This window comes from Mustela nivalis (assembly GCF_964662115.1).
Source record: "Mustela nivalis genome assembly, chromosome: 1".
NCBI lineage: Eukaryota > Metazoa > Chordata > Mammalia > Carnivora > Mustelidae > Mustela > Mustela nivalis.
The window spans coordinates 166127459-166141644 of NC_139020.1; the positions used below are offsets into that span (position 1 = coordinate 166127459).

Below are 14186 nucleotides of genomic sequence, written 5' to 3' on the forward strand. Positions count from 1 at the left end.
CATATTCTTTATCCATTCATCTGTCGATGGACTTCTGGGCGTGTGTGTGTGTGTGTGTGTCTATCTCACATATTCTTTATCCATTCATCTGTCGATGGACTTCTGGGCTCTTTCCATAGTTCGGTTATGGTGGACATTGCTGCTTTAAACATCAGGGTGCCTGTGCCCCTTCAAATCAGTATGTTTGTATACTTTGGATAAATACCTCATTTACTGCAATTGCTGGGTCATAGGGTAGTTCTGTTTTTAACTTTTTGAGGAAACTTCATACTGTCTTCCCCTGTAGCTGCACCAGTTAGCATCCCCACCAACAGTATAAGAAGGTTCCCCTTTCTCTGCATCCTCGCCAACATCTTTTGTTGCCTGAGTTCCTACTTTTAGCCATTCTGACCAGCGTGAAGTGGTGTCTCAATGTGATTTTCATTTGTGTTTCCCTAATGTCTAGTGATGTTGAGCATTTTTTCATGCGTCTGTTAGCAGTTTTTGTGTCTAGAAAGGATTTTATTAGTTGTTTGATTTTTCCTGAGACAGTAAAATTGAATCTCAAGGATTATTTTTTTCTTAGCTGGTACTGAAAATATAATGACTTCCCTGCTAGGAGGAAGGGACTGTCACAAAGCAAGCACACATTTGTTGAAGAGAAGTAATCAGTATCTTTGGGTTTATAGACCTTTTGATAACTTAAAGGGAGGCCTTGGAATGATAGAACTCACCCCTTTCCTGCCTCCTCCCAAAAGGAATGGGCTGTTTAATTGTTCATTATAGTGGGTGTGGCAGGGTAAGAAGCATTCTTTGTGGATTTGGGATGGATTTTATCTTTTCTTTCTCCCTCTGTTTGCCTTGGAATTGCCTTATGGTGGACATTTGTCATCTCTAAAGTGCTATGGTACCTTATTTGCAAAATTAGTTGTGATGAAATTTAGGCTAGTCAATTTCAGTATTTGCTTGACATCTGGTTTAGGATTGATGAAAGAAGTTTAATTTTCTGACTAAAATATAAGACATTTGTGTTGTTTGTCAATTTTGTTTCTTTCTTATCTGTTATTGCCATTTTAAGACATGATGATTTTAAAAATTTTAATATTCTCAACTGAAATAAGAGTATTGGAAATAATTCCAGAGATTTTTCAGATAAAAGACTGAAATTCAGGGATGCCTGGATGGCTTAGTCTGTTAAGTGTCTGCCTTCAGCTCAGGTCATGATCTCGGGGTCCTGAGATTGAGTCCCACCTTAGGCTCCCTGGTTAGTGGGGAGCCTGCTTCTTCCTCTGCCTGCCTCTCCACCAGCTTGTGCACACACGCTCTCTTTCTCATTCTCTGATAAATAAATAAATAAATAAAATCTTTAAAATAAAATAATGTTCTTCAGAAATGGTGGTGTTGAACAAAACTATTTAGAATATTTTTGTCTAAGTGGAACATCATTCTTGATCTAAGTAAGAAAATACTCTTTGTGTTTTTGTGTAGCAGCCAGTTTACATCAATGTCATTTTTACAAATTGAGAGTGTACAGCATCATTTACTGCTTTGATTTATCCCCATCAAGGTACGGATTTTTCTCCAGGTTCTTATTTATTTGTTTGTTTGTTTGTTTATCTATCTATTTATTTATTTATTTATGATTGATTGATTGATTTTACTTATTTATTTGTCAGAGAGAGTGAGCGAGAGAACATAAGCACCGGGGAGAGGCAGGCTTCCCACTGAGCAAGGAGCCAGATGGGGGACTTGATCCCAGGACCCTGGAATCATGACCTGAGCCGAAGGCAGATGCTTAACCAACTGAACCACCTAAGTGTCCCAGAATTTAAACATTTTAGATGATAATTATAATAGATAATTCCCTTAGCATCTTATAAAAGAATGTAGAATATACCTTTTCTGATATAGTTTAGAGCATACTGGCTTTGGATTCAAGCACAACTGGGTTCTAGTCCTGGCTCTTCTAGTTGTGATGCGACTGTGATCAAAATATTAAACTTTTCTGGCCTCTATTCCCCATCTGAAAAGTGGGAGTAATAATATTGATACTTTCAGGGATTGTTTTAAGGATTAGAAATGAAGTTATACTAAGAGATACCCAGCATAATACCTGGAACAAAGGAACCTAAAAAAAGATTGCTGTCATTATTATCATATGTATTTTACCTGCACTTATATTGTCTTCACTTACATTATAGATTGATATCCTAAGGTGTTAATAAGAATTTGTGCTTTGGTGGGCCTCTGCCTGTTTAACCAAACGGTCTTAGACCACTGTTTGCATGTTTTGGATCAGAAGAGCATTTCTACTAATTAATGAAATCCATGGACTTAATCGCATGGATTTCGTGACCATGTCTACCCAAAAACCTATTTTGATTCTTGATTCTTGGCTGCATTCTGAAGAAGTAAGTTTATTGTATAGTTAACAAATGGGCAAGATTTTCTGTACTTCATGGAGTCACAGTTATTCTGAAGGTCTGTAATTCACTCCCAAAATCTGAGCTTCTATGATGAATGCTATTAGGCATTATAATACCAACTTTCTTTAAATTAAATTTATAGGAGTGATGGGAATGAAAGAAAGGTTACCAATTTAATTTAAGTATCCATTTTGGAATTCGTATTTTCACATAGCTCATTTTTAAGGTATATGAATTGCAGTAGTCTCATGGTTTTAAATACCGTATGTCCATTCATGGCTTTCAAATTTATATCTTCAGCTAGATCTCACCCCAGAACTCCACACTCATATATCCAGCTGCTTACCTCACATCTCTGCTTGGACCTCTTCAAAGGAATTCTTGATTTCTCTATGCTGCCTGCAGTCCCCTACTCCAAATGTATTGTTCCCATAGTCTTCTCATCTTGTTAAATGGCAGTTCTGTCCTTTCACTTGCCCAGACCAAAACCTTGAAGTCATCCCTGACTCTTTCCTTTCACACTTAATCTGTCATTTTTTCAATAAATCCTGTTGGCTTTATCACTGACAGACTTCCCGAAACCGAAGCTTTTCATCACCCTGCCCGAATTATCCTACCCAAGCCAGTGTCAGCTTGGACTTTTGTGGTTACTTTCTGTTGGTCTTCCTTTTTTTTTTTTTTTTTTAAAGATTTTATTCATTTTTTTGACAGACAGATCACAATAGGCAGAGAGGCAGGCAGAGAGAGGGGGAAGCAGGCTCCCCACTGAGCAGGAGCCCGATGTGGGGCTTGATCCCAGGATCCTGAGATCATGACCTGAGCTGAAGGCAGAGGTTTTAACCCACTGAGCCACCCAAGTGCCCCTCTGGTGGTCTTTCTTGTTTCTGCTTTTGCCATCTGATAGTTCTTCTGAGGCCAGCAACCAAAGTGATCCTTTAAAAAGGGGTCCTTTAAGAAGTCAGATCATACTTAATATTGTCCTGAGGTGGTATCCCCTCTCATTTGGAGCAAAAGCCAGAGTCCTCTCCCCTCAGTGACAGTCCACTGTCCCTTTCTGACTTTTCTCCCACTTTTCAGTCCCTTGTTTATTCTGCTCCAGGCACCTGTTTGCCTGTTTCTTAAACATGTCACTCATACTCTAACCCTAGAGACTTTGTACTTACTGTTATTTCTTGGTGAAACACTGTTTCCCCAGATAGTCACATGGCTTAGTCCTTCAGTTTCTTCAGGCCCTGTTTTTCATAGGGCATGTTCTCGGTGAGGCCTTCTGTGACCCTTCTGTAAGGAGTATCAAGCTCATCCCCTCCTCATGCACAGCTTTGCTGGCTTCCTTTTTTTGCTGTAGCACTTTCATATACGTCGTGAGCATCTCACATCTTTTCCCTTACTAGAGTATAAGGTTTGTGAGGACAGGTGATTTTGTTCATTGTTTTATTTCCACTGCTGAAAGTACCCTGAAAGTAGCCGGCACATGAAGAAGTTAATGAGTTTCAATTTTGGTGAGGGGCATAATTTTATCACTGCAATAGTACAACTGTCTGACACCTATTTTTTTTTAAGATTTTATTTATTTATTTGACAGAGAGAGAGCACAAATGGGCAGTAGCAGGCAGAGGGAGAGGGAGAAGCAGGCTTCCTGCTGAGGGAGTAGCTTGACATGGGGCTTGATCCCAGGACCCTGGGATCATGACCTGAGCTATATGCAGACACTTAACCCACTGAGCCACCGAGGTGCTCCTGTCTCCCACTTTTTTTCAGCATGTACAATCATACCTTGTTTTATTGTACTTTGCAGATATTTAATTTCTTGACAAAGTTTTGGCCAAAAGTTTTTGGTCACCCTGCATTGAGTGAAGTCTATTATTATCATTTTTCCAACAGCATTTGCTCACTTTGTGTCTGAGTCAAATTTGGCAATTGTTAAAATATTTCAAACTTTTTCTTTATTGTTATGGTGATCTGTGGTCAGTAATATTTGATGTTACTATTGTGATTGTTTTGGGGGCTCTGCAAACTGCAGCCACATACGACCACAAACTTAACTGACAAATGTATGTGTTCTGCTGTTCCAATCACTGGCCATTTCTCTCCCTCTTCTTGGATCTCCATATTCCCTGAGACACAACAGTATTTAAATTAAGCCAGTTAATGACTCTCCAAGCCATTTAAGTGTTCAAATGAGAGGAGAAGTCACAAGTCTCCCTTTAGATCAAAAACAAAAAATGATTCAGTTTAGTAAAGAAGGCATGCTGAGGGGTGCCTGGTTGGCTCAGTGGGTTAAGACTCTGCCTTCAGCTCAGGTCATGGTCTTGGGGTCCTGGGATCGAGACCTGCATCAGGCTCTCTACTCAGTAGGAGCCTGCTTCCCCCTCTCTCCTCTTGCCTCTCTGACTACTTTTGATATCTCTCTCTCTCAAAAAGATAAATAAATAAGTCTTAAAAAAAAAAAAAAAGAGGGCATGCTGAAAACTGAGATAGGCTGAAAACTAGGCTTCTTGTGCCAAACAGCCACATTTTTGAAGGAAATTGAAATTGTTACTCCAGTGAACACATGGATAATAAGAAAGCAAACAGACTCACTGCTGATCTGGAGAAAGTTTGACTGGTTTGGATTGATCACACCAGCCACAAATTCCCTTAAGCCAAACCCTAGTGGAGAACAAGTCCCTAACTCTGTCATTCTGTGAAGGCTGAGAGAGGTGAGCAAGCTGCAGAAGAGAAGTGTGAAGCTGGCAGGGGTGGTTTCTGGGGCTTAAGGGAAGAAGCTGTCTCCTTAAAATAGAAGTACAAAGTGACTCAAGTGTTGATACAGAAGCTGCAGCAAGTGCTCCAGGAGATCTTGCTGAGATCATGAATGAAGGCGGTTGCACTAAACAACAGATTTTCAAAATAGACAAAACAGCCTTCTTTTGGAAGAAGAAGCCATCTAGGATTTGGCATAGCTAGAGAGAAGAAGTCAGTGCCTGGCTTCAACACTTCAAAGGTTTGGCTGACTCTCTTGTGAGGGGCTAATGTAGCTGGTGACTTGAAGTTGAAGCCAGTGCTCATTTATCACACAGATAATCCCAGGGCCCTGAAGAATTATGCTAAATCTACTCTGCCTCTGCTCTATAAATAAACAACAGAGCCTGGATGACAGTACATCTGTTGACAACATGGTTATGCTCATTGACAATGTATCTGGTCACCTAAGAGCTCCAGTGGAGATGTATGAGATTAATGTTGTTTTTGTGTCTGCTAACACAGCATCCATTTTGCAGCCCATGGATCAAGGAGTAATTTCAACTTTCAAGTCTTACTATTTAAGAAATACGTTTTAGGGGCACCTGGGTGGCTCAGTGGATTAAAGCCTCTGCCTTTGGCTCGGGTCATGGTCTCAGGGTCCTGGGATCAAGCCCTGCGTCGGGCTCTCTGCTCAGCAAGGAGCCTGCTTCCTCCTCTCTCTCTCTGCCTGCCTCTCTGCCTACTTATGATCTCTGCCTGTCAAATAAATAAATAAATAAATAAATAAATAAATAAATAAATAAATAAAAAGAAATACATTTTATAAGGCTATAGCTGCTGTAGGTAGTGATTCCTCTGATGTATCTGTGTAAAGTCATTTGAAAACCTTCTGCTTATCTATTCATCTGTTGATGAATTTGGATTATTTCCATTTTGTGGTTAGTGTGACAAAAGCTGCCGTGAACATTTGTGTCCAGTCTTTGTGTTCATCTTTGTGTGCATCTGTTTTCATTTCTTTTGGGTACATATCTATGAATGGAATTGCTGGCTTAAATGCTAGGTGTGTATTGAACATCATAAGAAATTGGCACATAGTTTTCCTGCTGGATTGGACGACCTCTACCAGCAGTTTATGAGAATTTCAGTTGCTCTATGTCCCGATTAGCATTTGGTAACATTAATCCTTTTAGTTGTAAACATTTCATTGGGTGTGAAGTGATAACTCATTGTGGTTTTAATTTGCACTTTCTGATGATTAGTGTACCTTTTCATGTACTTACTGACTCTTCTTATATCTTTGGGTCTGTTAAATTTTGACCGAATTTTTAGAAATGGTATTTTGTTTTTTTCTTATCAATTTGTAGTTTTCTATGTATTTTGGTCATATGTATATATTTTTTTTCTTCCTGTGATTGGCTTATCTTTTCATTTTCTAAAGGGTGTCTTGATGAACAGACATTTTAAAATTTTGACGAAGTCCATTCTCTCTCTCTCTGTCTGTCTTTTTTTAATGATTACTACTTAAAAAAAAAAAAAAATCTTGCCTAAAAAGTCTTTGCCTGCCTCAGGTTACAGATATTTTTCCCATTTTGTCCCCCCCTAGAATTGTTACAGTTTTAGCTTTTACACTTAGGCCTGTGAACCTATTCAGGTTAATTTTTATGTATGATGGAGGTTAAGAGTCAGGATTCCTTTTTTTTTTCCTCGACAGATACTTGGTTGCTTGAGCACCATTTATCAAGACTCACTAAATTGCAGTGGCTCCTTTGTTGTAAATCAAGTGACTACACGTGTTGGGCTAATTCTGGACATTCTGGACACATTCTCTGTGTCTCTTTCAGCTAAAACTACAATGTCTTTAATACAATAACTGTGCTGTTAAGTTCTTAACATTTGTAGTATGAGTACTCAACTTTGGTTTCCTTTAAGACTACTTTCATTCTGGGGCCTTTGATTTCTTGATTTCTTTTTTTTTTTTTTTTTAAATTTAATTTAATTTTATTTCTTTTCAGTGTTCCAGAATTCATTGTTCATACACCATACCTGGTGCTCCATGCAATACATGCTCTACTTAATACTCACCCCTAGGCTCACCCAACCCTCTACCCCCTCCCTTCCAAAACCCTCAGTTTGTTTCTCAGAGTCCAGTCTCTCACGGTTCGTCTCCCCCTCCAGTTTCCCCCAACTGCCTTCTCCTCTCCATTTCCCAGTGGCATCCATGTTATTCTTTATGCTCCACAAGTAAGTGAAACCATATGATAATTGACTCTCTCTGCTTGACTTATTTCACTCAGCATAATCTCCTCCAGTTCTGTCCATGTTGATAGAAAAGTTGAGTATTCATCCTTTCTGGTGGAGGCATAATACTCCATTGTGTATATCCATAATACTCCATAATCTTAGAATGAATGTATCATTTCCACCCCCACAAAAGTTGCCTTTTTTGTGCTTGGCATTTTATTGAATCTATAAATAAATATGGAGAAAATGGATATGTTAACATTGTTGAGTTTTCTAATCCATGTACGTAGGATATTTCTTTACTGAGGTCTTTTTAAAAATTTCCCTTAGCAAGGGCACCTGGATGTCTCAGTTGGTTAAGCATCTCTCTTCGGCTCAGGTCATGATCCCAGGGTCCTGGGATCCAGCCCTGAATTGGGCTCCCTGCTTCCCAGGGAGCTGCTTCTCCTTCCTCTGCCTGCTGCTCTGCCTATTTATGCTTTCTATCTCTCTGTCAAATAAATAAATAAAATCTTTTAAAAAATAGGATAAAATAAAATTTCCCTCAGCAGATTTGGTGGTTTTCAAGATATAAATTTAATACATTTTTGTTAAATTTATTCTTAGGTATTTAAAGTTTTTGATGGTATTTCAAGTGGCATTTAAAATTTCATTTTCTCTTTGCTAACATATAGACATTAATTTTTGTTAACTGATAATTACGTTCAGGGTCTTGCAAAAATTCACTTATTCTAGTTGCATGTGGAGTCTTTAGATTATTTTGAACATAATCATGTCACCTGCATATAACAAGTTTTCTTTTTTCCCATTGTTTTTGTGTGTGTGTGTATGCATATATGTGTGTTTGTGTGTGTGTGTGTGTGTGTGTGTGTGTATTTTGTTGTTTGTGTGTTTTTTTCTGCCTTACCACAAAAGCTAGAGCCTCCAGTAAAATTTGAAGAGAAATAGTGGTGGTAGACATATCTTTTTCTTGTTTTCAGTCTTAGGGGGCGATATCCAAAGTTTTACTAGTGACTATAATATTAGCATAGTTTTTTTGAAGTTATCTTTTGTCAGATTATGAAAGTTTCCTTTTGGGGGGCCTTAGTGGCTCTCTCAGTTAAGCATCTGACTCTTGATCTCTGCTCAGGTCTTGATCTCAAGCTTGTGAGTTCAAGCCCTGTGTTGGGCTCCATGCTGGGCACAGAGCCTACTTTAATTTAAAAAAAAAAAAAAAAGTTACCTTCTATTCCTGGTTTTCTAAAGTGTTTTTATTATGAATGGGTATTGAATTTTTATCAGATGTTTTTTTCTGCATTTATTGTAATGATTGTATAGTTTTCTCCTTTATTTTGCTAATGTTGTGAATTAGATTGATTTTTCAAATAGCAAACCAACCAACCTTGTGTTCTTGGAATAAATCCCACTTGGTTATAGTGCATTATTTATTTTTTTATTTGTGTCCAGATTTTATTTGTGAATATTTCATTTATGATTTTTGTGTATTAGACTATAATGTTTTTTTCCTACAATGTACTTGTCAGGGCGCCTGGGTGGCTCAGTGGGTTAAGCCGCTGCCTTCGGCTCAGGTCACGATCTCAGGGTCCTGGGATTGAGTCCCATATCGGGCTTTCCGCTCAGCAGGGAGCCAGCTTCCCTCTCTCTCTCTCTCTCTCTGCCTGCCTCTCTCTCCATCTACTTGTGATCTCTCTCTGTCAAATAAATAAATAAAATCTTTAAAAAAAAATGTACTTGTCAGATTTTGTTATCAAGGTTATGCTAGCTTAATGTGAACTGGGAAATAATATTTTTTAAATTTTCTGGATGATTTTGTGTAACACTGATATTATATTATTTCTTCCAGAATTATTTGGTAAAATTTACCAGCAAAACCAACTGGGCCTGGAGTTTTCTATGTAGGAAGGTTTTTAATTACAGCTCAGTTTCTTTACTAGATAATACCACTCTTCAGATTTTCTGTTTCTTCCTTTTGGTAGTTTTTGATGAGTAGTCTTTTTTAAGAAATTTCTCCATTTCATTTAAAATATTGATTTTATTGATAATATCCTCATATTAATTTCTGTTGGATTCATAATGATGTCTCCTTACAATTCTTTGTTTCATAGTTTGTATTTTCACTTTTTTTTTGTTCAGTCTTGGTAGAAGTTTACTAGTTTTGTTAATTTTTTTCAAAGAACCAACTTTTGGCTTTGCTCAAATCCTCTTAAATGCTTATTTTCTATTTCATTAATATCTATTATTACTTACTTCATTATTTGCTCTTCATTACCTAATGTTTTAAGTTGGAAGCTTTGAGTGTTGATTTTCAGTTTTTCTATTAAGCTATATGTTGTTTTAGCAAACATCCAAGTTGTCATTCAACTCAGAATATTTTCTAATTTGCATTATGTTTGACCTAAAGGGTTATTTGAAAGTGTGGTGCTTCACACACTTAATGTGTCTCTTAAAAGTTTGGAGATTGTCTTATTTTTTTGTTACTGGGTGTCACATGAAGTCACAGTGGTCAGAGTAGATACACTGAATTTTTTCATCCCTTGTAAATTTGTTGAGATTTACTTTATGGCCCAGAATGTGGTCTATGCTGGTAAATGGGCCATGTATATTTGAAAAGGATATGTATTCTGCATTTGTCAGTTGTAATATTTTTTGTTAATTACATCAATTTGATTAATTGGGTTGGTTCAGATATTCTGTATTCTTACTGATTTTTATCTGTTTTGTAAGTTAGAAAGGTGTGTTTAGATTTATACATACTATTATTTAAACCAAACAATATTATGAATGGGCTGTTCCTCCTTTTAGTTCTGGGAGTTTTTGCTTTATATATTTTGAAACTATGCTTTTAAGTGAATATAATTTATGATTTTTATGGCTTTGAATTAAATTGACCATTTTGTCAAAATGAGATATCCCCTTCTATGTCTCATGATACTTTTTGCCTTAATGTTAATGTTTTACTTATGTTGCCATATCAGCTTTCTGTTCATTAGTGTTTTCGTGGTACATCTGTTCCCATCCTTTTATTTTTAACCATCCTGGGTCTTTATATTTAAAGTGTTTTGGGACGCCTGGGTGGCATCTCCCTTCATCTCAGTCATGATACCAGGGTCCTGGGATTGAGTCCCACATCAGGCTCCCTAGTGAACAGAGAGTCTGCTTCTCCCTCTCCTTCTGCTTGCCACTCCCTCTGCTTGTGCGCACTCTCGCTCTCTCTCTCTCATAAATAAATAAAATCTTAAAAAAGTGTTTTCTGGGCGCCTGGGTGGCGCAGTGGGTTAAGCCGCTGCCTTCGGCTCAGGTCATGATCTCAGGGTCCTGGGATCGAGTCCCACATCGGGCTCTCTGCTCAGCAGGGAGCCTGCTTCCTCCTCTCTCTGCCTACTTGTGATCTCTCTCTGTCAAATAAATAAATAAAATCTTTAAAAAAAAAAAAAAAGTGTTTTCTTTCACACAGTATATAGTTATATCTTTTGTGTTTTATTTTTTAATCCAGTCTGACCATCTTTGTATTTTGGAGTCTGTATCCATTACATTTAATGTGATTACAATTTGCCATGTTACTTTTTGTTTTCTTTCTCCATTTGCTCCTTTAAAAAAAAAAAAATATTTCTTTATTCCTGCCCATTCTTTTCAATATTAAGAGTATTTTTATTTTTTAATTTCTTTTGTTAGTTTTTACATGATATCTTAGTGTCACTCTTTTTTTTTTTTTTTAAGATTTTATTTATTTATTTGACAGAGAGGCAGGCAGAGAGAGTGAGAGGGAAGCAGGCTCCCTGCTGAGCAGAGAGCCCGATGTGGGACTCTATCCCAGGACCCTGAAATCATGACCTGAGCCGAAGGCAGCGGCTCAACACTCTGAGTCTTACCCTTTTAAGTCCTTACTGAAAAAATTACAAAATATATCCTAATGATAATGTACCATAAATTAGTACTTTTATTATGTCCTGAACAATTCAAGAATGTCACAGTATTTTTATATTATTCAGTCTCCCTTATTTTGCTATGTTTTTGTATGTATTTTATTTCCATGTGTGTTATAAATCCTGTAAGACATTGTTAGTGTTGTTGAAAACCGTCAGTAGTTTTGTTTTTGAGCACATATTTACCATTTCTGGAGCTGTTGATTCTTGCCGACATTTTTGTGCTTCCTTCTAAAATTGTTTCCCTTAAGCTGAAGTACATGTCTTATAGTATTTTTTGTCTGCCAGTGAGGAATTCTCTTTGCTTTTCTTAGTTTGAGAGTGTATTTTGCTTTCACTTTAGAATACTATTTTTTTTTTCTTTTAAAAAAGATTTTATTTATTCATGAGAGGCAGAGGGAGAAGCAGGCTCCCTGGGGAACTCCATCCAGGATCCGGGACAACATGATCCAGGATCATGACCTGAGCCGAAGGGAGACACTTAATGGACTGAGCCACCCAGGCTCCCTAGAGCACTATTTTCAATGGAAAATAGAACTCCTGGTAGTTTTGCTTTTTAAATATGTCATGATGTCATTCTGTTATCTTCTTGCTCTCATTGTTTTTGTCGAGAAATAAATAATGTTTTTATTATTTCTTAGAGCAGTGGTTCTCAGCTGGGAGTGATTTTACTTTCCCTTTACCCCTCCCCTAGGGGACATTTGGTAATGTTTGGTTACATTTTGGTTGTCTCAACCTAGAGTGGGGTATATGCTACTGATGTTCCTGCAATGCACAGAACAGCAAAAGAAGTATCTGTCTCAAAGTGTCAGTAGTGCCAAGGTTGAGAAACCATGCTTAGAGGTACCATGGCTTTTTTTTTTTTTTTGGTTATGTGCAAGACTTTCTTTATTTTTTTTAACAGTTTGAGTAATACATGCCTAGGTTTTATTTTCTTTGTTTATCCTTTTTGGGATGGATTTTAATTCATCCTAACAGTATGCTACCTTTTTATTCTTTTTTTTTTTCATCTTTAATATTCATCACAATAATTTTGAAGTCCTTCTAATGCCACTCTTTGGATCACCTCTGGATCTACTTCCATTGACTATTTGATCTTTTAATTAGTGGCTAATTTCTTGCTTCTTTGCATGTCTAGTCATTTTTAAATGTGTTCCGATGAAATGTTATAGAGACTGTGAATTATCTTCCTTTGAAAGATGTTGGATTCTCTTCTCACAAGTGGCTAAATTATCAGCTCTTCACTTTTTTTCTTTTCTTTTTTTTTTTTTAAAGTAGGCTCCAGGCCTGGTATGGAGCCCAGTGTGAGGCTTAACGCACTGTACTGTGAGATCAAGACCTGATGTGAAATCGAGAGTCAGACATTTAGCTGACTGAGCCATCCAGGCTTCCCACCAGCTCTTCACTTTTATTCTGTTAGGGCCTTATTTAGTTTTTTGCTGGTTTGGTCTATTTATGTTTTATATTTCCAGAGTATGGTCCTTTATCCTGAGATATGGCCTTTGTGGGGTTTTAACTGAATGTCTGGGATCTTTACCAATATCTTTCTGGTTTGGCTGTGCTCAGACTCCCAACAACTTTTCACTGACCTTGGGAATCTCAGCTTCTCAACATGTGCTTCTTACGAGATTCTCTTGTTTTCTCTCTTAGGCTTTTGCAGCCCTGGAGATGATCAGGAATGGATGAGAATTTGTGCAGATTTGGGGGGTTCTCTTTCTATGGGTACCCCAGTCCAGCACCCTACCCCTTCAATCCTAGCCGTCTTTGCTCAGAACTCTCATCTCTCTTCCCTCTGGTCTCTATTTGGACTTCATTTCAATACCTAACTCCAGAAGATGCTTCCAGGGGAAGTTCTAAGGGGAATGTTGGGTCACCTCATGTTTCCCTTTTCTTTCACTGACTACAGCCTTGCATTGATGATAGTCCATGCTAGAAACATTTGTTTTGTATGTTTCGCTCAGATCCTAAAGTTGTGTATGGTTGGAGAATAAGTCTCACACCAGGTATTCTTTATGGCCAGTTGCTAAAGTATCTCCATTTTCCTTTATAAAAGATTAACTGCCTTTTAAGTCAGATTTGTTGCTTTGAAGAAATACTGGTTTGATTGTCATTATGGAGTAAGTTTGGTATTTCACAGAAGCAAGTGTTAATTGGATGAACAGCTTATGTTTACAGTTTACTTATTGTATATAATTTGACATCTTCATTATCCATTGTGTTTTTTGTGCTTCAAGGAATCATCTTTTGCAGTTTGCCTTGGAGTCACCACCCATATCTCCTGCTTCCTCCTCTTCAAAGAACCTTGCTGCCAAAGCACACACTCCTGTAGCCTTCAGACATTCTTTAAAGCAAGGAAGCAGGTTAATGGAAAATTTCTTGATCAGAGAAACTGGTGGTTCTACATCAGAGTTGTTGATAAAAGAGAATGAGATTAAATTCATCCCTCAGAAAGAGGTGAGCACTTCTTCAAAGACCAAGGAGACACCTTCCATAGAAAAGGCAGCTCTGTGTTCCTTAGATGGTCATGTTCCTGAGACACCCTCTACATCAACTTTGAAACAGGTTACCAAAGGTAGGAAATTATTTTCATATATGTATTTTCTTACTTAAGGGAAATTTTTTCATCCTATATGACCTGAGAATAAATAAGCATCTTGAGGGGGATGGAATGGGAAAAGACAAACCACATTTCACATTATAACAGTCTCGGGAATTGATGTAAGTAAGCAGTGCTGCAAGATATTTTTATACTCTTTCTCTCTCACAGAATAGGAATTCAGGCTGATTGCTGGAAAAATGAAGCAATTTTAATTAGCTCATATTTTAACTATGGCAGTTGCTTTCTAATTTTCAGCTTTTAATTTCCCTCCTCATCTGTCATATCAGTTCCAGT

The 14186-nt window shown here is 37.6% G+C and overlaps 1 protein-coding gene across 1 annotated transcript in view; it reads left to right on the top strand.

Annotated features, from left to right (window-relative positions):
- RAD18 (RAD18 E3 ubiquitin protein ligase) overlaps positions 1 to 14186 on the top strand; it is a 107390-nt gene that overhangs the window by 24597 nt on the left and 68607 nt on the right. Inside the window, exon 5 of the mRNA XM_082744340.1 lies at positions 13528 to 13865. Within this exon, the coding sequence (XP_082600466.1) occupies positions 13528 to 13865 (338 nt within the window). The remainder of the gene's footprint in view (positions 1 to 13527; positions 13866 to 14186) is intronic.